Raw genomic sequence first — 26,088 nt, forward strand, 5'->3', positions numbered from 1 at the left:
ACAACTGTCGAGGAAGAAGCAGTTAAAAATCTAGTTCCTATTAAATATGGAAATGCCTTTAATATGTAATGAAAAATATAACTTTGATGTTATGACAAGGTGTGGTTAAAATATCGAGCATGGGTATTAATGAGATATAAAAAAACTTACAAAACAAATTCTGAAATTACTAAGAGAAAATGATAAATCGTCGATTGATTTTTAATTAAAAATCTAAATCTTATTTTCAAAAACATTTTCAATGTGAATATCTAATAAGATCAATCATTATAGTTAGCAAGAAGCAACTATGTCACATTTGATAGCTTTTGATCTATCAATCCATTTTGCACAGTTCGTATCCATCGAACTGTTGTTCGATGCTTCCATCATAGATGTCGTATGATATAATTTATAGATAGTATGCCATCTTATAAATATTATCGTGCCTTTTATATTTTTAATAGGAAAATGGCAAAACCTTCTTGAGTTTTAATTAACAAGTATGGTAGACAGATCCTTTAAATAATTGACTAATTAGGATAGCAGTATTTTTAATTTGCAGGTTCTTTTATTTGAGATATTCTGTATTTTTCTGCCAAACATGAACACATACACACACACACACAAAAAAAAGGTTTTGTGATGCTAAATTATTAATGAAATCCTTAAATCAAAGAACTTCAACGGAAAAACACTTACGATTTTCACTTCTTATATATGTTTTCAATAGTTATAAAAGTATCGAAAATGTTTATGAAGTGAATACACATTTCAGAAATGGATTTAGGTGGTTGTATATTAATCATATGCAAATTAAAATATCAAAATGAGATTTTTTTGAAAAATTAAATACACAATACATTATTAACGTAAAGAACATGCGAAAGAGTCATAAGGTTGTAACTGCAAGGCTATTATTTGTAAAGCATAACCTCAGTGACTAAAATAACTGAATGCACTGAAGATTTTAAATAGATTTTTTTTATCACTGTACAACCAGGTTGTGGTTTTCCTGTGAAATAGAACCTGTTATGGGGTAGCAACTTCTTTGCTCAATAGATACGACCCGATTAAATATATTAACGGAGAAAAGACTGTAAACCATCTTCATTGACATTTCAAATTCAGTATCACAATTTATTAAACAAGCAGCATTATAATTTAAAGTAGCAATACTATAATAATTACGAAATCTCATTAAAGTACCATAATAATTTAGAAGGAATGGTCGTTTTAAGAAAGATCAGCTAATAAATGGCTAGTGCTAGATCAAAATGGCTTTGAAATTGTCTAAATTCATCTAAAATAATGATATTCAAAGCTTCAAAACTCGATCAGTTTTAATCACAGAAGAGTAACTTTTTTTGATATGTTAATGGAGTCAAAATATTTTAATAATTATAATTAATAGGATCAGGAAATAGTATAAAAAGGTCTTTAATTTTTTTCAGCAGTATATTGATTGACTCAAACGATATAAAATATAATATCATCCATTTGAAGTATTTTTCCAATGAAAAATTTTAGCCAATCTCTGAAAATATAGAAATTAGCAATTGGATCACGATTAGAAGAAATTATATATATAGTTTTAGCATTTTGCTTTAATCAAATGATGTTTGACTTAATAGAACGAAAAAAGCAATTCAGTAGAACATAGTATGGAAGCTTCCAATTTTTCTTTGCTCCAGGAATTTCAAATTGACTTATAAAATTTTATTTATATTACGTTTAAAGAAGCAATTGCTTAATTTTGAAAAAATAATTATTTATGGTGTTTTTTAATTCTTTTTCACACAGAAAATTAAATACATCCAAATTTAAATTTAACAATCAATTGTTCTAATGATAAAACGCTTCACAGAACAGGACTGAGATGTATATGTACCGTAACATTATCTCAACATAAAATGAGACAATATTACAAAAATTTGCAACTTTCCTTATGGTTCTTCCGTTTTAAAATTTTAAATTGATAAACAATTTTATTCATCTGAAGTTCAAAATAGTAGTCTTTTTTCTTTTAATATTTTTTTCCAATTATTATATTTTTAAACCCGTGTGATATTTTAAAATGCTGAACATAAACTAATACAACTTCGAAATAAATTATTTTAATGGCAGTAATACCACATTAGAAGTCAAAATGTAATTCCGATTATTTTATTTTAGTATCATATCAACATTGTAACTAACGATTATTTTCTTTCAAAATTTAAGAAATCAAGTTTAAAATTCTTGACCTATAAGCATGTTCTAAAAACGTACGTGCATTAATGCTACTTACTTTTTCGGATACGAAATATTTACAAAAAAGTATTGTTATCAATGGACGATTCGAGCTTGAGAATTTAACGAACTTCTAGGCTTTAGATCGCCTAGAGATCGGAAAAAATAACACGCTCTTTCTGTCTCCTCGTGCGTATGTGAACATGATAACCCAAGAATAACCCAAGATCTATGCAAGCTGGATAGACAAAATTCTATATGCGGTTTGCAATCCGATGCTGTAAATCTTGTCCAAACTTTAGATTAAGTCTTTCACTGGAAATTTTCCTAAGCACGTACTCGATTTTATTCAATACATTGCAAAACTAAGCAAAAAAGGCTCAATATTTACGAAGATAAATCTAGCTTGCTTATTGAATGAAAATCTAAGAAAATTCCATTTATTTTTTATTGTCACTCGCATACAAGCAATTTATAATTGGCCTTCTCAATGTTGCTTGGGAGTCAATTATTTTCACGTTTTGTATAAATGAAAAATAAAATGTTAAATTAACTGTCACAAAATTTCCATAAGGTTTGTGACTATTTTCAAGACGAATATTTATGAAATTTTGTATAGAATAAATTAAACAAACGCCGGCATCTTGGCTTCGGGGTGGCTCGTCTTCCCGGTGATCTGGGCATCCCGGGTTTAAGTCCCGGTTTGGTCATGGTTGTTTTTTTTTCCTTTTTTTCTGTTTGGTGTGTGAATGTGTCCCCCTGTAAAAAGGGGTTGTGCAAGCGAATGTGACGCATAAAGTAGCTAAGTCGTACTCTTCCTTTTTGCTATTATTTTTATACATTACTTTTATTTTATTATATTTACTTATTATATTAATAATTATCAATTATATTATTTAGATTATTTTATTATATTATTTATTTTATTATTTACTTATTATATTTTACTTTTTTTTCTTTATTTTTAATTAATTTTTAACTCCAAATCATAAAAAGAGATTATAATGTTAGTCATTATAATGGTTGGACTTTTCATAATTTCGGAACTTGGTATATTCTTAATTAGAAATATAATACATAAGAAACTGCTGATTTGATCACTAATCATAAGGGCTCACAAAATCGTAGGAAATGGGTAGCATAGCTGAGATAATTGTAGTTCTTGAAAAATTTGAATTAAAAAGACTTTTTGCATATATTTCATACTATTATTAAAAAAAATTTCCCAAATCCATTTATGAGTTGTATGGTGAACAGCAGAATCAATAGCGGACCAAGACGCTTTATTCTACATGATAACGCAGTAGCAAAATACAGAAGAAACGTACACAAGAAAAGTACTAATAGTATATAGCAGTATATGAACAACAAAACATTATTAAATAACCGCAACAGCGCAAAGCCCTCAAAGAAAGAATATTCTGAACTGAGACTTCATAGTTTTCTTTCTTAGTTTCCGTTTTTTCATAGCTCCCTTTATAGGGCATCGAATATTCTAGAACAAACGCTGGAACTCAACACCCTAATGAAGCTATCTCCAATATTTTTGAATGTGCAGTATCTTTCATTTTTCCCCACCAAAGTCGCTAAATTCGTCGTCAAATTGCCAAGTTTCTCGTCAAAACCAGGGATAATTGATTCGTCATCCATTCAGTAGCCATTGTTATTTCCCCCACCAGAACATTTATTGAGCAAAGACGCAATATTGCAAATTTGTATTAATACAACATTGATTATTCTCATTTATTAGCACAATAATGTTTGTTTTCTAGCTTACTGTTTGCAAACCATTTCATGCGATATACACGATGTAAATTCGTTCAAAACTCACTATAGAGCAGACTGTTGGATCAAACGACACTGAATTTGACGCCTATTTGCTTCTTAAGAAATTATTAGGTTTCTGACAATTCACAAAGAAAGTTTTTTTTTAATTTAAAATCTTAATTAGATTGCTAATTAAAAACCAATCGAAATTTAACATTTTTCCTCCAAAACCTCAGATAATACTATTACACAAAAACTATGTTTACTCATTTTAAAACTGAATCAGTGGAAGTGATCTGCCTGAAGTGTTCTCGAATGTTTTTTAATGAATGCATTTGTACAAAAGAGCCTAATAACATGCGATATTTATCAAGCAATTGCTAGGATGTGGTTAATACACAAGTACCAAAAAATCGAATATATATTTCGGACACCTTGTTTTAAAACAGACTGAAACCAACATTTTACATAGAGCTATAAATGAAGTCCAAGGATCACATACTAAATTTCATACATTCAAGTCATTATCATGTTTACATCTTGTGAAAGTGCAGACTGACAAATGGTCAAGTCTTTTGGTAGATGTGGTTTAAAAATTGAAAATTTATACCAAAACTATGAACTAAATTTTATTCACCTATTGTTTAGTTTTCGAATTAAAACATTTATATTCACGCAAAGAAACAGATCGACAGACGGTAAACCCCTTGAAGTCTTTGATTCAATATTTAACTCTTAACAAAGGACGTGCGGTCCCCTGTTAAGGGTTAACAGATGGCTTAACAAATGGCGCTAAAACTTGGACCCCGAAATATCATCCAATTTACTGATATTATTATTAAGCAGTACTCCAGACTCTTTTAAATGAAGCAGAAAGTTTTTTTAGTGTTAAGGATAATTGAACAGAAAAGTTTTTCGATGACAGTTCGCATTCAACTGATTTTGATATATATGTTCAAACATAATTATTTTTTCTAGTGATAATGTATTTTGAAAAATCTCTAAAATATATTAATATACCAAAATATTATATTATATTATATTATATATATATATATATATATATATATATATATATATATATATATATTGATTATTTTTATACTAGTTCTTAACCTGAATGTTTAAAAGGTCCTAGAAAACTATGTTATGAAAGTCATACAAGCCGATAAAAAAAGATCCAATTTTACCCACTGTCAATTTTTTTTTATTTTTCATATAATTGTTGAATTTTACATTATACTGTCTTCTATATACCTTCATATACAGTAAAAATAAATAGGATTTAAAAACAACAAGTAATATGTTTCTTCAATAATATTAATTATTGTAATATGTAATTTCAGAAGAAAATGTATGTTCCAACGCCTTTACTTTTTTCAATGATAATATATTTTGAAAAATTTCTAAAACTTATCTAGATATCAAGAAAAATATCTGCAAAATATATTGGCAGTTTTTCATACTAATACATTCATTAGAAAATTTAATGTGAGTGTAAATGACATGCGGTCTCGTAGACCGCACCTCCCCAGTTAAGTCCTAAAATTTCACCTCCGCAGTTAATACACATCGATTTAATACATCGCAGTTAATACACATCGATATTTCAGATTTTAATGCTTTGTACCAAATCTTATTCATCTAGCTCTCTTCCTTTTGTAGTTATCGTGTAAGCGTATATTTTGACAACTAAGCAGGTAGACTTCCAGAAATGAATTTCGTTCAAAATTTGTTAGAAATTTACAAATGCGGTGTAAATTCCATATACTAAATTTCACCGTTTAACTGAATTAACCGTTTAGAGTTATCGTAGAGACAAACATTGTTTGGAGAAAAATATAATTAATAAGTTTTTTGAATCCAGGGAGGTCTGGAACATTGAGATTCTTCAAAATTTTGAATTCGAATTTTTTGAACATTACAATATTTTCTCTTTGTTCACTTAATACACGAGGAAATAAAAAGATAGCTTTATAATACTAGCAAATTTATTTTAAATTTTAATAAATTTTTCAAAATATTTTTAACAGCATTTTTATTTTTATGCTGATTCTTCTGCAGTCTTAATAATTTTTAAAAATATATTTTAAAGCATATTTTACAATAGTTTATTTTGTTCAAGCTACTACGTTTGCACGAATGTGCGTTGGGATGATATTAGCTACATTTTATATGTGCATATTATCATTGCTATTAATAAGAGTAGAATTTTAAAAATAATATACAAATAGATGCACCAAACTTCAAAATTCATCATGATACAATATTCGACTTTATTTTTATTTACTTACTTACTTATTTATTACTTTGTAGTTGTTTTATAAAAATTGTATCTCTCTCAGTTTTAGCGCTGTATTGCTCCAATGCCATGTCACCATATACATGTCAGAGCAAAGAAAGAAGTCAAAACATAATTTGTGCGTTATTTTGGTTTCCGAATTCTGCGCTACATGCCTTTAGTAGGTCGTCTCAGCAAAAAAGAACCGTGCAAAGCAGCAGATCGGGGGTGAGATATTAAGAAGCCCTTGATGTGCAATATCGCGTAGAAGATCAGGTAATTTGTTTCTCCCACTCATCTTTTGCTCGGGCACTGCATTTCTTGGCACTCGTTCCGCTGGCAGAATGGAAGAAGAAAAAAAGATTTGTGACAAAGATGGAGTGCGACGAGTGTTTTGTCATTCGCAGTTCATGAATACGTTTCTGAGTTAATAAATATTGCTCGGATTCAAACGGCCGAAACAAAAATAAGACTTCCCCATTAACTGATTACGTGTCACAACGAGGAGGAACAGACAAGAGGTTCTCCGTTTGATTTCCAAGCTAAGATGTTTGGTCCAGGAAGTCTCACCCTTTCTGCTTTGGAGTTAATTCATGCTCTCACGAAACATACGGATCGATTCTTTTGAAAGCGGTATTCAATTTTTTAACATTCTCGTATTCGCAGTATAGAGAAAGTATAGCAGAGAGGAAGTCTGTTTGTGTTGCCATTCGAATATAAGTTAAACGATAACTACAAAATGAAGAGAGCTGTGTAGATAAAATTCGGTACGCAAATTTAACATCTTTAATGTAGACACCAATCAACTTTTGAGCTAAACCCAAGAAGGGGTTGACTGTCTATCGACCTCTACCTCCGGAAACATGTAAACACGATAATACCAAAGCACAATAGCTTAAAGCAAACTTGATTTTGTGACAATAAGTGTAGTGTTGTTACAATTTTTTTTGTTTGAATCGTTTTGTAAAAATGTACCTAAAAAATGATGAGGATTAATCGCCAAATAACTCGCCAATCATATGTTTTGGAAGACACGATAGATTCAGTAAAAGTGCAAAATTCACGCCAAGGGTCGATATTTTGTAACTATTGAACGCCAATGCGTTACAAAACGTTTTGGGGGATTATTAAAGAGTATGCGAGAAAGCTTAGGAGAAATCCCTCCCGGTGGTTTTAAACCAGCGGAGTAGTCCTCCTAAAACTTTCTTTCAGAGTGTCTAATAAGGGTATTATCCCCCCCCCTCTCTAGCATAAAATTATGGACCTTGGATAAGAAGGCTATAAATGCCTTGCATGATATTCGTGAACAGTTACGAAATATAGCTTGAATTAAGCATTTTAACCGGATCTGCCGCTTTATCCTTGTCGATTTATTTGGCGATTAATTCTTGGTAAAACATTTTAGCAAGGTAAAAATTTGGTATATGGAATTTATACCCGATTTGTAGATTTCTGTCAAATTCTGAACGAAATTCATTCATAGAACATCTGTCTATCTGGCTGTTTAAGTGCGAGTGAATACAATAATTACAAAACGTAAGCAACCATATAGTTAAGTTGGTAACAAATTTAGCTTGTAAAAATGTTTTTATTTTTTTATAAAATTTAGAATCATATCTGTCAAGCAGCTGACGTCTATGGTTCCTTATTTTCCCAACTTAAAATATAACACAAAATGACTTAAATAAAAATTTGTTGGTGATCTTGTGACTACAGTTGCAGTTCTATGTTGAATATTGGTGTCAATCGGTCTTAAGAAAAGCGCCCAAAATATGAATTTAATTTTAAAATACTTGTGTATTAATCTCATGCCATTGTTAAGTCACCGAAGATCTCACGATAAATTCGTAAAAATTTTAACTTCATATGAAAGATCAGTATCTTGTAACCATTGTTCGCCAATGTCATGTAAGGCATTCGCGGCCTTGTTCAAGATTTTAAATTTTATGCAAGGTAAGGTGAATAACACTTTTATTTGAGAGTATGCTAGAAAGTTTTGGGAAGACTACTCTCACTGGTTTATTTTCAGCAGGACATTGCACTATGAATCTTGTATTACTGTGAGAGTATCGCGGCGTCATTATTAGAGCGAGGTTATGTATTATTAAAGCAACGTTAGCAATTGTTTTTAATCTTTTAGTCCACTGCTGTCTCACTGCCGAGTGCGCACCAGAACATGTAATTTTTCTTTGATAAAACTGTACATACATATCTAGTTTTTTCAAAATGTATTTCATATTTTTTAGATATTTTAAAGAAATGTGGGCATTCCGTTAATTTTGTGAAGTAATAACGGTAATTTTTTTGTTTAACCTCAAAAATGCAGCAAACTAAAATATTATTTGAGGAACAATGGTTGACATCTAAAAAAACATTAATTCTCTAGACATACGAATAAATAGAATCGATCGAAATATGTATTCTAAGAATAACTTACTTGGAAGTACAGTTGGAGCATTCTGACGTTCTGCTTCTGAGAAACTTCTGGATGACAAGACGCTTGAATGAGATTTGGAACCTGAGAGTTTATAGCTTTTGGAATGCTCGCTTATTTTACGATTATTTTTATCCTTATCTCTATCGCACGTTTCTTCGACAGGTTCTGCATTAGGAGCTACATCTGATCCATTTGCCGACAGTTCCTCGTTTTTTTCGATACCAAGAACCTCTTTCACTTTCGACCAACGTGATGGACGTTTCTTACCCTTAACAGACTGACTTGGATGCCCGACTGACTTACTTCTCTCCCTTCTTTCTTTATTTATAGCAGCACTTCGACTTTTATGACCACGTTCATTGATTTGGTTTGCTGTTTTGCTACGATATAATCCAAGCAAATGTTCTGATGAAGGTACTTCTAGTGTGTCTTCGTTGCCTACATTGCTGTCTTTGGACTGTTCACTTTCTTCAGAATCTCTAGATTTGTTCTTCAATTGCTGAATTTCGTCTTCGCTAAGTCCAGAGCTGCACAATTTTCTGTCGTCAGCCATTTCTTTGTGGATCTCTTGGAGTGTTTTGATGTCTTCCAAGTACTGAATCCTCCGTCTCAGTTTCACATTCGTCTCTTTCAAATCACTAAGTTGTTCCATAAGCTTGCAGAGATTATCCAAATGGTCTAAACCAACTTTTGCGTTGGAATCGCCCTGAGACTTCTTTGTCATTGGAACAGCTGATGGTTGAGGCACTGAAGGCACAGTAGCAACATTGTGAGGAAAAGATCTCACAAATTCCATGAAGTCCTTCTCCACTTGCAGGACATCGCTAATAGAAGACAGTGACTGATCAGGGTCTTCAGGAATGCTGTATGGGAATGCTTGCTCATTGGCGTTATTGATACTTGGCGACACCCCATGGCTGGAAAGTCCTGGCAGTGGAGAAGTCCCAGAGCTGCTGGCTGGAGTACTGATCGGGAAACTCTCGCTGTTTGCCATGAAGGATTCTGCTTCTTCCCAATCCGCGGGGGTCACAGATGACATGCACTGCTCATTGTCGTTATAATGGGCAGGTTCAAGATGGTGCGAGTATTCCACATCTTCATCGCCGAGATCAAGAAGGGCTTCTTCATAGTCATCCAAAGAAGATTCGTCATTGGTTGCTGTTGATGGTGGTTTTGGCGAAGGAGGGAAGATTTGACTCATTGCGAGTTACCTAGAAGAAATAAAAACACAAATATGATGAATATTTATATTTTAAATATCTGTTATAACGAATCAAATATTGAATAGCAATTATAATGAATGAAGGCTACATTTATGCGTATAAAATATATGAAAAACTAAAGAACCAACCAGTCTCAAAGTAAAAAACATTAGGCCGATTTTATAATTTTTTTTTTATATAAATGTCTAAGCAAGTCGACAATGATTGCTCATCCTCCAATCCCCCTCTTCCAGTTTTCAAGATAAATCTCAAAAGCACTGCGGTATTTATTTTCTCTATGGGAAAACAACCAGTATAGTGTTCCCCAATCATATTCAATGTACAGACTAGGTTTATCTTTATTTCATTTGAATGCTCACGACGTTAAAATACAGCATCAAAGTTTTCTTACTCCTTTCTGCCTTCTATTTTTCAGATATATTGAAAAATAAAAATTTGGAGGAAACCTGAACTGATTTCATTAATTTTATTTGCCAATTTATTTCACCGTTATACGCATATAACTAACCGGACAATATACTTTTTGCTTACTATGCAAGTATAACTTAACTATTTGATGTGATAAGATGTAGTATGAAAGCTTGTTGACATTGCAGAATTAACGCCATTGATTTGCTGGAAGAATAGCTGAACATTGAAGGTGCAATCGCATAAATTTAATAGAAATGTATGCTTGAAGTGAATGAAAATTCCCATTAGAATAATTGCATCCTTTTTTTTCATAGTCTGAACCTATTGACGTATGTTTCGATGGAAAGTGCAACAAATTTCAAATCTTTATAATTAGCAGTATTTATTCCTGATAATTTAGAAAAGGAGTAAAAATTATTGTTGTTTGCTTCTAATATACAATGATTACATACATATAAATATATAAATTACATATATGCATTGCAAGCATACAAGTAGTTATGGGAGATTACGTACATTTAAATATGTAACCGTTACATATTTGTGATTGAATGTTTGACCGTTTACTATTTAATTACCATAAATAAAGAAGTTATCAAACAATAATATTAATAATTGTTGGGATGAAGCGAGTGAACTATTTTTCCACGCCTAAGAATATCTGTGTGGAAATAGTCATAAGGTTGTAACTGCAAGGCTATTATTTGTAAAGCATAACCTCAGTGACTAAAATAACTGAATGCACTGAAAAATAAATATTTTAAATAGATTTTTTTTATCACTCTACAACCAGGTTGTGGTTTTCCTGTGAAATAGAGCTTGTTATGGGATAGCAACCTCTTTTCTCAATAGATACGACCCGTTTAAATATATTAATGGAGAAAAGGCTGTAAACCATCTTCATTGACATTTTAAATTCAGTATCACACTTTATTAAACAAGCAGCATTATAATTTAAAGTAGCAATACTATAATAATTATGAAATCTCCTTAAAGTACCATAATAATTTAAAAGGAATGGTCGCTTTAAGAAAGATCAGCTAATAAATGGCTAGTGCTAGCTCAAAATGGCTTTGAAATTGTCTAAATTCATCTAAAATTATGATATTCAAAGCTTCAAAACTCGGTCAATTTTAATCACAGAAGAGTGAATATTTTTTTGAAATGCTAATGGAGTCAAAATATTTTAATAATTATAATTAATATGAAGTATTCATTAAAAGTATTCATTCCTGATAATTTAGAAAAGGAGTAAAAATTTAAATATGTAACGATTACATACATTTAAATATATAGCGATTACATATTTGTGATTGAATGTTTGATCGTTTATTACTTAATTACCATAAATTAAGAAGTTATCAAACTATAATATTAATAATTGTTGGGATGAAGCGAGTGAACTATTTTTCCCACGCGTAAGAATATCTGTGTGGTTACGCTTCTGGCTTTTGTTCCGGCATATTCCTCCCGCGAACTGCTTAACATGATGATGTGTGCTTAACTGTCAATACATGTGTTTTTTTTCTTTTCTTTTCTATGTCTAATAAATGTGGTGTCTTCAGGAACCATGCTGAGATTTAATGAAAAGTAATAAAAATAATTTATTCATTATTCATTTTGAATGAGAACGAAATGCAAGTGATCATATGTTCAATAACGCTTACAAGAGTAAAGGATATCTATGTCAAGAAACATCAGTGATTCTGAAAAAAAAAAATCGAATTACTGAGTACTAAAAAGTAAACAAACTTCGTTGTTGGCTTTGATATATTTGTTTATACTGAGTTTCAAAATAAACCTAGAATTCTATAAGAATTCTTGCTCATTAAGAAATTATAGCCAAAAATAGAAATTCAACCATAATTTGGATACAAATGGAATTTAAAATGTTAAAAAAGTTTACTTTTTTTATGGTTGTATAAACCTAGAATTTCTGTATTTGACCTAAACTAACATTTGAATTTGACACCCTTCCTTTTTTACCGAGCATCGGTTGTATACATTCAGTTAAATTGCTCATGATTAAAAATTGAAATTTATGATGATGTATGCTCTTATGAAAGTTTTTGCTTTTAAATTATTAAATTCTTACTTCTAAAATAATTTTATTTTCATAATAAATATATTTTTTTTATTTTTATCAGAAAATAATGAGCAAATATAAAAATTATCTAAATATTCTATGATCGTAATTTATCTGTTTTTCCTTAAGCGATGCAATTTTTTATAGTGCTGTTAATATCAAACTGGCCAGAGCATTTTAAAACCAGGCACTCATCTCAGTTTAGTCAAAATATATGGCATGCCATACTTTGCACAATTTAATCATTTGATAAGATAAATTCTCTTTTTAACAACATTTACATATGCATAATTTACATGTGGTTTGACAAATAGGACTATATCTAGCAAGTTTTCAGCTCCATTTAATAAATGCACATCCCAACACGATTTTTCCACGAAAAATGTTGATTTTCATTCATTTTTCACAGTTGTCCAAATTTATGGTGACTAAACTGATATGACAACTGCATCACTAAAAAGAAATTATATGTGTTTTGGTCTCTTTGGCTTCCCACATTATATAAACAAAACAAACATCTTATTGCATGCTCACAGGCACAGTCATGGTGTCTGTGCAGTTGGGCTAATCATCGCTCCAGTTAAAGGGTAGATTTATTTCAACAGATTGTTTACTTGGTAATTTTTTTGAAATCTTTTTTTAACACCCGAACGTGTTTGCTGAATGGAAATTCAAAAGGAATGGTGAAAGTCCACATTCGTTTCCTTTTTTTTCTTACTCTAAGGTATCGATTTCACATTGTTAACATAATTAAGTTATTAAATATTTGATGACCAGATTTATATTGAAACTTAGTTATAATAAAAAGGATACTAGTAATAGTTTAAATGTAAGCAAAAATTAAGCAAATTTAAATTTAGATGTTTGCTGGTAAATATAGTAAATTAACGTCTAGTTGTTGGACAACTACTTTGAGATGGACCTCGTCATTTGATCAGAACACAGATAAGGAAGATGGGTGCTTGTGTACTTTTACGGCTCCGTGATAAATTTTCAAAAATGCAAATAGTCACTACCTATCTTGACGAAATTTTGGCATTTTACGCATAATGGAACTTAATATTCTTGGCGTAATTTGAAAATCAAGTAAACACAGAAATGTAACTATCTTGGCGAAATCTTGGTATCTTATTCTTTGCCCACAAATTCTAAAACCCCCCGCGCTTTGGTGCATTCATTAGAATGGATTTAATTCTATAAAACATTGGCGAGAGAGAAGATGAAAGGAGAAGATGCTTACGTTTAACAAAGCAAATTCAGGAAAGGCGAACTCCTTCAGCGTCTCATCTCTTAGTGAATTAGAATCGTCGAAAAGTGGTCGTCTCAGAGTACTGAAACGAACAGTATGTATAAAGGAGTTTGGCTATTTTGTCTAATTTGAAAATCGCCAAGTAAACCCTGGATTCGTAAAAATAAACAAGTACCCAAAGACGATATCTATCTAGTATTTCAACCTCCAAATTCGATGTTCTTTGCCCACAAATTCTAAAACCCTCCGCGCTTTGGTGCATTCATCAGAATGGATTTAATTCTATAAAACATTGGCGAGAGAGAAGATGAAAGGAGAAGATGCTTACGTTTAACAAAGCAAATTCAGGAAAGGCGAACTCCTTCAGCGTCTCATCTCTTAGTGAATTAGAATCGTCGAAAAGTGGTCGTCTCAGAGTACTGAAACGAACAGTATGTATAAAGGAGTTTGGCAAATTTGTCTAATTTGAAAATCGCCAAGTAAACCCTGGATTCGTAAAAATAAACAAGTACCCAAAGACGATATCTATCTAGTATTTTAACCTCCAAATTATACTCAAGCAAGGGCATTGAATCTTAGACGAGATTGGATACGTACCATACCTATATCCACGGCGAATGTTTTGTGGAATTTAGCGCAGCATTTGAGGTAAAGCAATTCCGAAAGTGAGAGACTATTATCCTATTTTAAAATATCATGTTACGCACTTTCCTTGCTTGCTATTCAATTACGTATTTTCCAAATAAATACAACATGAATGTCATTCATCACTGAATTCTAATGCGAATACTATGTACTTTTATTTACTGCATTACTTAAATTATTTTCAATTGGAGACGATTGAAGAAAAATGATTACAAAAGGGTAAAAAAATTAAAGGGTAAAAATTACCTCTAATTCTGTATGTTTATTATAAAATACACATACCTAAATGTTTGTTCTTGCACATTTTTATATATACATACCTATATACATTTTTTTTCTTTTCTTTTTTTCAAAAAAGCAATCTTGCCACGATAAGGGTTAATAAATTGTGATACTGAATTTGAAATGTCAATGAAGGTGGTTTACAGCCTTAAAGATTCGGAAAAATGCAGAAAAATTCGGAAGGTATTAAATAGTATACGTCATATGAAAATAATATCTAAGTCATACTTTGTAATAACATTTTTTTTCTTATAGAAGTAAAAAGTAGATAAGTTTATACAAATAGAAAAGTATATTTTGATATTAAATTATTATAATGCTAGAAACCACGTAAAACGGTACAAAGGTTTTTTTTAATAAAAAAGAGAGTAAGGATAAAAATTGATTTGGGAAGTTTTTGATCGTCTGTAAATCATTTTAAAAATACAGTTACATCGCATGAGAAAAATAAGCTGGTTATGTGTTCATTTTGATTTTATCAGCCCTATTTAGAATAATTTATTTAATAAACTCAAACTACTTTATTTCTGAAGCAGAAAAAGCAAGTGGAACTTATATTTCATAGTAATAGATAAATATTTGCATCAAAGACAAAAAAGTTATATATTTTTTCTTTTTGAAACGAATAAACTCTTCCTTTAAATTATTAAAAATGTAGCCTATATCTTTTAATTTCTTTAAAAAGATACATATAGAATGGTGCTCAGAGTGACATTGATTAAATCTTATGGAGTTCAGAGTGAAATAATGAAATTACTGCAGAAAGTCATTTAATATGTAACTGGATGTTGTTTTAACTTCTGTTATAATGTAATACAGAAAGCAATATATACAAAATATACTATGGATTCCAAAAATAAATTTATCATATTAATATCAGTTGACCTATAGCATATTGGTATGAAATATACTGACAAAAAGAACGGAACTATATTTGGTAAACAGTAAAATCTGCTTTTACCAAACTTCCTATCATTAAAAAAAAACTAGAATTAAGAAAAGCAGACGATTCCCTTCTTAGTATAATTGAAAAATCAAACAATAAGTTCTTAATTAATACCATAAAATGCCACTCATTTCATTTAAATGAAAGAAGAATAACTACAAGTGAAAATTAATTTCTTAAAGTATGTTTAAAAAACAAATGACAAGCTTTTAATTCTTCACGATTGATTCACTATTTTTGCATTTGCCTAAAAACTTAAAAAGTTTCCATTATTGAAAAGCTTTGAACAAGCCTATATTTGTATATTGTTATATTTGTTGCCATAATATTTATTTTGCAATAAATACTGAACTAGGCTATAGCAATGAAAATCAGTATGATTGCTTGAAAATTTCATATTTCATTGTTTTTGTCTATGAATTGCAAATAATTTGAAAACAATAATTTAGATGACTAAGAATTTACCTTTACTTCCAGCTTACCGAGATGATTATTTTAATTACCAAGATGATTAAACGTTAATAATTAAATTTTTAATTATATTATTAATAATTTGTTTTATTGCAATTACTTAATGAAAAGAAATGAGTTTATTTATTTTTCATAGCTCCAACATCTAGCAAAATCAACTTATACCGATATGATTTTTTTGCTCCCACTTCTCATTAGTTTCAATGCAAATGTGTTTCCCTAGTGCTACCTGAAACTAACTCTTGAGACATTTACGTTCTGGTGTGCGGTTAAACATTGTTACGTCACTGTAATCATTATTAAGCGTCATCTACGTTTGTACACAATATTTCTTAAATTGACACGAAGTATTTATAAATATTACAATAACTAATAGAATGCAATGAAACAAATAGAAACTAAGAATTGTATCCAATTAAGGGTTGATACTGTCTGAAATTTTTAGAATTTGTATTTTTTTTTACGAATCTTGTGTTAGAATTTGTAATATTTACGAATTCTATTTAATTGGCAACTAGACTGAAAATATTTTTCAATCGGCGTATCTGCTCCTTTTTGCTCATGATTTTAATCCGAAGAAATCTACGCTAATATGGTGCCAGTTTATCCTAGTGATAAGGTTTTGAAGCCAGAGTATCCCATGTTTTAAACACGATTCCATTAAGGTGTATGTACACACTTGAAACTTCGAAAATCGTTCAAAATATCAAATTTTTTTTATTGCTTAATAATGTTCTCTGATCCTTTAGCTTTCAAACGATACCAAGATGTTGCGAATATTCGAAATATTTCTCGAGTTATAACTATTTTTCTTCAGGTGCTTTCATTAAAAACTCTAGTTACGGTGTTTTTAAAACTCATTTTATGAAGAATGATATTTTTCCACTATGTTGCTTCATTCAAACAATCATAACTCAACAAGAAATGAACCAAATGCAGTTATTTATATATCAAAATAATCTGTATGAAATAGCGGATGTTTTTTGCCTCAATCAAAGCTATATTTATAGGAATAAAGTTTTAATAGCTATTTAAATGCTAGAATTACAGAAAAAAATCTCGCTTTTTCTATTCATTGTTGATGAAAAAATTGTTAAAAAAAACTATATATTTTTATAACTTGATTGAGGCAGACAACATGAAGACTCATATTAGGCATCCTTTCCAACTAGAATTGTGTGCATGTACAAATTAGAATTTAAGATATCATGTTTCAAAAAATAGGCTAATTAGCTCATTAAATATTATTTAATTAATGAATAATTAGTGTAATATGTTTTTTTCTCACTGAAATGAGTTTAAGCATATATTAATAACCTACTGTGAAAAAACTGGATTTTTAAAGTTAAAATTTAAAAAAAATCTTCAAGGGTGTACGTACACCTTAATATAAGCTTAATGAGGGTAAAATCTGACGTCGTATACCAAATGTCCTCCCGTTGATATGATGTGAAAGTTTGGGGCTAAAGTTCTGCTTAAACTCTATTCTTATCATTTTACCAGGGTTCAAAATTACAAGATTCGTCTCAAAATAGTCCTAGTGTTGTTTGCAAGATGGAATGTCAATATAACTAAATTTAATCGCAACTGAGAGAGTTTATTAGAGAACCTTTTTCGTAAAATATTAAAAAAAAAATGTAACGTTAAGTTACTAAAGGAGCGCATTAACACGGAATTATGAGTTTTAGAATAAAGTTAAGGATTACTCTGACAATATTCTGTATGATTTATGATGTCGCATGCTCGGAGTGAAAATAATGAAAAATAATCGAGTCCATTTCTAACGAATCAAAGGCATTTAATCCTAATTATAGCTATTTCATCCTTCAATATAAAAGTAAATTAACGAAATATTTGGACATTACTTCTGGTAAAGAAAGTGAAGAAAATTATTTTTAGAAATACTATAAAAATCAATTACCATAATAATCGGTAACAAAGTTGCTACTAATTATTACGGTGATTTATTTATTATATTACGGTGATTAGCTTCAAGCAATAGGAAACGTTTTCTCTTTCAAGTCATTTGAATGTAAAATATTTCTCAAACAACAGGTAAAAATTGCCAAAACTTTAATAAACAATCAAAGACAAAATTGTAAGATACATTGTTCCATTAAGGAAATTTATTTTAATCTAAAATGCTCTAAACTTTTGAAAACTAACCCTGTTTGGCGAAAAATAATGAAAACTAATTCCAAAAGAAATAATAAAATTTTGACAAAAAATACATTATCATGGAAGTTATAAACTGTAATGTAAAATATTTTATTATGTAAACTGTAAAGGAAAAAAGTATTTCATTCAACAGGAATAAACGGTTGAAAAACAATTCCAGTAACGAAAATTAATGATAGTAAGCATCACTGGCAAAATTTAAACTCAAAATATTCTATCAGGTAACAATAATAAATCGTTTCTTTTCTAAATCTTAATAAACAAAGCCAAATTAAAATTAGAAATAAATATTAAGTTAACAGCCAAAGAATCAAAAAGAAAGATTAAATGAATCCGGCCCGAAGACTTTCTCAAGGGTCACCCTCAGGCAAGGATTCAAACCAGGGATTTTTTCTGTGAGAGGTCTGACTTTCGTCCAACAAACTGGCCCCTCGTGACCCGAAAATCCCAGAAAATTGAGGTTTTGGAGATAAATTAGTATCACAAGATTAAAATAAGTAAAAAAATTTGCAAAAAAAATCAATCCAAATAAGACCACAGCAAATCAAACCACAAAATACATGAAAATAGAACCAAAAAGTAAAAACAAAAGGCAAAATACTCACAAATTGAAAATACAAATCCGAAGCAAACTACTTGAGGTTAAAACTTGCTATTGTAGATGCACTTCGTTAAACTAAACTAAATTTTAAGTTTTCCACTTTTAAAGCTATATACGCCTACCACGTTTAGTCATAATGCATCGTCATAAAGCTTGAAGTGCCATCTAATGTGTTAAAACTCAAAGCTAACCAACTGGAGGAAGTCAGAAATTAAACAGACCCTCTCTTATCAAAACTTCTATATTGCAAAAGTTTTTGGGAAATTCGTTAATAGTTAAGTTTTTAATGAGATTGTTTGTTGCTAAAATATAAGAACTTTTATTATTGCAAATTTTTTTAATCCTGTTAAATTGTGAAAATATCAAATTTTTGAAAATTTTAGAGTTTAAATTAGAATGGTAGCTACTAAGTTTAATTATTTTAAAGTTAAATTTATCCCTTTTATCATAAATACCTATCAAAGTTTTTCCATTATCAATTTCTATATTTAAATCTAAATAATTAGCTTTAAGTTGATTTTCGTTTGTTTGAGTTAAAACTAAATCATTTGGGTAACAATTAATAATATCAATAGGATTATCCACATTTAACAAAATTAAGTCATCAATATATCTCCAGCCTATTATTAAGTTAAGTTTAATTATTTCTTTTTCATAATAATGTAGGAAAATATTGGCTAACGCACTTGAAAAAGCTGTTCCCATTGGAATTCCTTTTTCTTGTTTATAAAAATTTATTCCGTTAAAAACATAGTTTTCTTTAATATTAAACTTACATAACTCTAACCAATTAGTTTTTGCAATAATATCTCTATTTAAATATTCCTCATAAATATTAGTACAGACATCTATTAACTTTTCATGAGGTAGATTAGTGTATAAATTTTCAAAATCATAAGTATTAAGCTTATTAATATTGTTATCTTTTAGAAAGTCCAAAATATCTTTGTTACTATTTATAATAAAATCATCACGAAAAGAAAAGACATTTTCATAAACCAATTAATGTAAGAATCAGTAAAAAAAGGTCATACAATTTTTAATGACCCAAAAGAATAAAATATATTTAAAAATGAAGTCATGAAAATATTAATAAAATTCAATCCCAGGATTAACCAATGAGACATTTTAACGCAAAATGTACTATTAAGTAACAAAAATAAAACTTCACAAACCAGTCACTATAAGAAAAACGCAAAGCCACACGATGTTTCCTGATGCAAGAGAGTAAACATGTGAAAAATAATTCTAGCAAAGAAAATACTATAACAAAAGTCAAACCCAGTAACAATCAATGAAAAATGTTAATACAAAGTATACCATCACATAACAAACATAACGCTTTCACAAATCAGTCACTGTAAGAATAAGGAGAAAACAAAACCACACGATGTTTCCTGGCACCAGAGAATAAACATCTGAAAAAGAATTATAGAAAAGGAAATATTATAAAAAAAAGCCAATCTCTGTAACGACCAATGAAAAATTTTAATACTAAGTATGTCATCACATAACAAAAATAAATGTTTCACAAACCAATCACTGTAAGAATAAAAAAAAAAGCCACACAAAGTTTCATGGCGCAAGAGAATAAACATCTGAAAAACAATTCTAGCAACGAAAATGCTATAACAAAAGTCAAACCCAGTGACGACCAATGAAAGATTTTAGTACAAAGTATTTTAGTACACACCAGTGACTGACTGTAAGAATTAGCAAAAAATGCCACCCGATGTTTCCTGATGCAAGAAAATGAACATCGTGAAAAAAACATACAAGCAAAAAGAAAATAATAAAAACAAATCCGAATAAAAATCAATGACATTTTAATGAAAATTATTCTATCACGTAATAAAATTAACCATTCAGAAAATAATCACAATAAATGACAAACTTGTTGCGTAAAATATGTTTTCTCACAACAAACTATTATAAACAGATCCAGCTGAGAGTTAGTGACAAAACGCTAACGTAGAATCTTTTATCACGCAATCGAAATAAACTTTTGAATGAATCCGTGTTACGCAACCTATCTCAGTAAAGGTAGGAGTGTCTGACCTGCCAAACAGTTCTATTTTGAACTGCCAGTGGATACCAGGAACCTTGATCTTCGGATCGCGCGCACTAAAATACTCTCAACATTCGTTAATTGTTGCTCTACAACAATTTTTTCTTGTTTTTCACGTCTCAAACGAAGTATCGTTTTCAGACTCAGACGTACATGTTAAACCAGAGCTTCTTTTTTCACGTCTCGAAGACTAATTGCGTGGCAGTTGTAAAAAAAGAAGTCTGAGCAAAAAAAAAAAAAAAAAAAAAGTCATGTAACCTCGTAATAAAAAAATAACTTTTTTTCCCTACGTGAATGCTCTGAGAGATCCAAACAGGGGATGAAGTAAACTAGAGTAAGTTTGGGAGGGGTACACTTACAACAATGGGAGATGATTCATCCTATTGCTACTTGGAGGGTACAATTCTTGGCAAAAACATAAGTTTTGCTCGAAGACGAGAGAGATTTTTTGACCATAACCCATTTACTTCTTAAAAGAGATCCAAGAAGTGATGTAACTGCAAATAAGTGGGATTTTTGTATTATAGTTAAAGGTGTCTAGAACCATGGGTGGCTTAAGGAGAGGCGGAGGGGGGGGGTCTGTTCACGGTGCGAACGCACAAAACCCGCATTATTGGCCAATTAAAAGTAACAGCTTTCGTTTCCTATCCCATTTCTGTTTTAATTTAAATATTTATATAATTAAAATATTATGGCGCTATTTGCCTACATTTCACAGTCATCCCTTTCCCACCCCCAATAAAAGTTTGGTGAATAAACAGGCAGCATAGTTCCACTTATAATAAAAAATGCCACTATTTCTTTTTATTGGTACTATTTCTTTTTAAATATCACGTAATTGAAATGTATTAAGAAATGAAATGTATCCCTTTTAGTCATATAATTCGGATATTATTCGTGAACTGACTGAAGACAATCTTCTCAAATATTATATGGATTTAAATACGACTTTGAAAGATGATACTGCTGGTATTTAAATATTTGATGACACATTTTTTTATATGATCACAATATTAGAAAATTTATTCAAAAACAATTTTTTGGAATTACCCTAGACGCCACTTCATAGGATCGTTTAGGGATTTGAGAATTTAAACGATTGATAATACTAACCGAAATGAGTAAAATGAACTGTATTTATATCATATCTAGGAGAATATACTTACCCAAGAGCTATCTATAAACTTATGTAAAAAATAGCATCAAAACTATGTATTAATTATGTTTATTGACAATTATTCCTTAAAGATTCACTTGTATATTGTTTGTACTTGTATTTTTTTAAATTTTCTGATACATACCACAAAGCTTCCAAAATATCAAGAGCTTGACTCATTTTGGCGTCCTTTAGAGTATTTTTTTTGTTTGTTTCCATTGGAATTCTCAACGTTTATTATTTGATTTTACTTTCAGCAAATTCAAAATTTTAAAAAGAGGCTGTGAAGTTTTCATCTACGCCGAAGCATTTATGTTGACTCAATTTCGGTTACACATTTATACCTTTAAAAAATTAAATTTTTCTTTAAAACCTCTTATCTATATTTTCTATTTTAATAAATCAACAGATGACATTGAATTATGGTTATTTCAGCAGTCACATTTGCCAGCTTAGCTACAAGCTTAAATCAATCTAGATTACTCTAATTCAGACAAAGGAAGTGAACTCGGGGGAGATATGAATGTAATCACAGAGAAGATAACTCCCAGATATTTGTTTACAAAGGGAACTAGAAATTTCAAGAATGACAATAGTTATAGCTTGTTGAAAATGAAAGATCGGTCAATTCTGTACTTCAAAATTCCTAAATTAAATGATATAGTGATCGCTTTATATGAATATTTTTGAATACATTTGAATATATCAGTTCGGGATCAGAGGATTTTGATAATGCAACGCGTATGCTAATATTAACTACAATCACAATGAGTGGCATCTACTGTATATCGAAATTTTATTATTATTGTGATAATTATATTAGCATAACTGATTGTTGTCGCATCTTCAGAATTATCTTTGTCAAGATTGGAAACATTGAAAAATTATTTGATATTTAATATTTTTTTAAGAAAGATTTTTCAAAGACATTTTATCTATCGTATTTGAAGAGCTATAACAAAAAATTGAACTAAAAAAATTATAAAAGAATAAAAGAATTCGAAACTTACATACTGTAGTCTTATTCTAATAATTCTTTACTGAATTATCTTTTGTGCGCATGGACCCTTTTTTTTATTATTTGATTTACTAATAGTTATTTAAATGATAGAAATATCAATATAAAATAATTTAATAATATATTAATTAAAATAATTAATGTAATTTTTATTAAATTAGATTATTTATTGCTTGATTTATTGTTAATATCACGTACTCTATTATCTTTCACTACTACCATTTTGTACAATGTTAATAAATAGAAAATGCATTAAACTGTTGTTATATGAAATTTGTTTCATATAGAAGCAAATTTCATACAATATAATTTTTTTCATCAATTATTTTTTTCTGAAGATATAAAAGTGTTTATTTCCAGAAATATGTGTTTCAGCTATTACTATAAAAAGTTTATATCGGTTCATAAAGCGACACAGATTCATACTTTTTTTTAAATCCAAAGAAACATTATTTAGTTATAGAAATCTTTACTTATGAATCTTTAACAAAATCAATTCGTTGGAGAAATAAATTTTCTAGCTACATTATCATCTGCACCATATGTATTCTTTCAACTGCAATATTAGGAAATGAGAGAAAAATAGAAAATCCTTATTTAGGAGTTAATGCCCGATGAAAGTAATTTTTTATAATATTTTTACTATGAGAAAAGCAAGCAATTGAACGGGTTGATTTATAAAATAAATAAATTTAAATGTAATCATAGTAATAAAAGCAGGCCAACAGGTTCTGCATCAAATTAAATTTTAAAAAACGATTGAAATTAGAGAAGGAAAATTGTATTGAAATGAAAATGGTAATATTAAAAAAAAATTTTTACAATTTTTAAGATAATCTCATCACAATTTTTAGACTCTTTTTGGATAATTATAAAACACTAAAAGTATGCTTAAAGTTTAAATGGCAAATTTAAAATAATTTTTCGATCTTCAAATGTTGACGAAGACCTTCCTCTTGTTTTGAAATAAAGAAACATATCCCTCATGTGGAAAAAACGGTTTACAAAGTTAAGAAATGACACGGTTGGGGAACTGTAATTGGTGTAAAGAGAGTATGTTTTAACTTTTAGTTATTTTGGAAATTTTAATTGCTTGAACTTTTTATTGTCAAAAAATCAATTTGATAATACAATTCTCAAAAAATGTCTTATAACTTTTAATATTACTGTGTAGGTAAAATTTTTTTTTGATAAAAGGTACTTGTGTTACCTTATACGATTAAATGATGATTAAATTTTAGAAATATTCTTTTTAGAAATTTTCTTTTAAACAACATTCCCAGGAAAGGAAATTTTTTCATAATTTCAAAACTTCAGTGCACAGTTCAGCGAATGAAAAAACTATCAAAAATTTTACTAACATAACATTTGCAAACATAAAAAAATCTGGGTTTAAAAAATTGTGTAAATAACTGCAATAAGAGTGTACGATAATTAACAATTTCTCATATTTCTATGATCAGCATTATTCTACTTTGCGCAGTACTTGTTAGGTGATACTTTACAGATAAATAGAAAAACCTGTGATGCCAATTAAATTATACAAAAAAATGGAAATGCTAATTTACATGTTCAATAATCTTATAAAAGATAATGAAATACTATTCCTAATTCTCTATTAACCTTTGCTATAGTATAATGTCAAAATTCAACGATAAATCTCTATAATATTTCAAATAATCAGTTTAATGCAAATAAATTCAGAATATGAAAACAGCAATTTTTTTAGGAAAACGATAATAAAATTGTAAATTGATAATTTCAAATAATTGTAAGTTTGATAATATTAATAATATGTAGAAGTATGACACATTTTTGTAACAAGCACACTTCTTCAAATTGCGCAGAGAGTGACAAAGTAGTTGCAAAGGGCGCCTTCCGATTCAGAAATATTGAGCTATAAAGTGGAGTCTCAATAAATAAGGAAGGTAAAACGTTTAGAATTTATAAAAATACGTCTACAATTTTCAAACGCTTTTATTTTAGAAATTGTCTGCAAAGGTTTCCTCGCAAATTAAGCCCGTTGAAATTCTAGTTTATTGCCTACACAAACGATAAAGAAAAGAATCGGTGAAGAAACTTAGACATGTTCCCCTCCTTATTCCAGTATATTGGGGAGTTTAGTTTAGTTATATTAAAGTCCCGTTTTAAAGCAACACTAGGGGTATTTTGGAACGGACCTCGTAATTTTTAACCGCAGTCAGAGGACGAGGACGACACCTAAGCTGTCATCCCTCCCTGTCCACACCACAACAGCGGGAGGGCGTTTGGTCCGGACGGATTTAATGTGCCCCAGGCCTGCCTACACGACCGTTCTTTGGTGGAATCGGGTTTCGAACCTGGAATCCTCCGATTCCGAAGCCGAGATTTTACTACCAGGCCAACGCGACCTTATACTGGAGATAAGTCCTTTTTTCTAGAGGGTTTTAAGGGAAAATGGAATTTGTCATTTGCTCGGAGGAAAGCCATGGAATTGGACCTTAGGGATCATTTTCTTTGAACAACGCATACTAACTTACCATCATCTAAATATTAAGCAAGAAAACTGAAATTTAAACTCTTATAAGAATAACTCGTGTAAAATATCGATTTTTTTTTAACATTTTAAAAAAGCATTTAAACTGATTTTTATTTGTTGGTAAACATTGGCAAAATTTATGAATTTGAAGATCTGACTCTATGCAATATTTTAATTATTTTTCCAGTAAAAACCAGAAAATTATAAAAATATCATCTGACATTTAAAAAGAATAATTAAAACTCTAAAACTTATATTCATACTAATTCTTATAATACATATACATGAAATTATCTACAAAAATATCAAGACTCTATATTGAAGAGAAAAAGTCTCAGGTAAAAAATATTTGCATCAATAAAAACATAAATCTGAAAGAGATACATTTAATATCTACAAAGACACAAAAATTAATAAACCCTTGTAGAGCTTTAACATTTTAATATGCTTTTCCCAACTTTAAATATTCACAAAAAGACTAAATATAATATGACTAATATGTTTTTTTATTCGACTTATTATGTTTTTGCACAGTATCAA

The 26,088-nt window shown here is 29.6% G+C and overlaps 1 protein-coding gene across 2 annotated transcripts in view; it reads right to left on the reverse strand.

The window, feature by feature from the left end:
• Positions 1 to 26,088, reverse strand: part of LOC129981025 (uncharacterized) — a 90,877-nt gene that overhangs the window by 39,307 nt on the left and 25,482 nt on the right. For both annotated transcript variants that reach the window (XM_056091625.1, XM_056091626.1), the window contains exon 2: positions 8,697 to 9,907. In XM_056091625.1, the coding sequence (XP_055947600.1) occupies positions 8,697 to 9,897 (1,201 nt within the window). In that variant the 5' untranslated portion in view covers positions 9,898 to 9,907. The remainder of the gene's footprint in view (positions 1 to 8,696; positions 9,908 to 26,088) is intronic.

Source organism: Argiope bruennichi, chromosome 8 (genome assembly GCF_947563725.1).
Source record: "Argiope bruennichi chromosome 8, qqArgBrue1.1, whole genome shotgun sequence".
Classification (NCBI taxonomy): domain Eukaryota; kingdom Metazoa; phylum Arthropoda; class Arachnida; order Araneae; family Araneidae; genus Argiope; species Argiope bruennichi.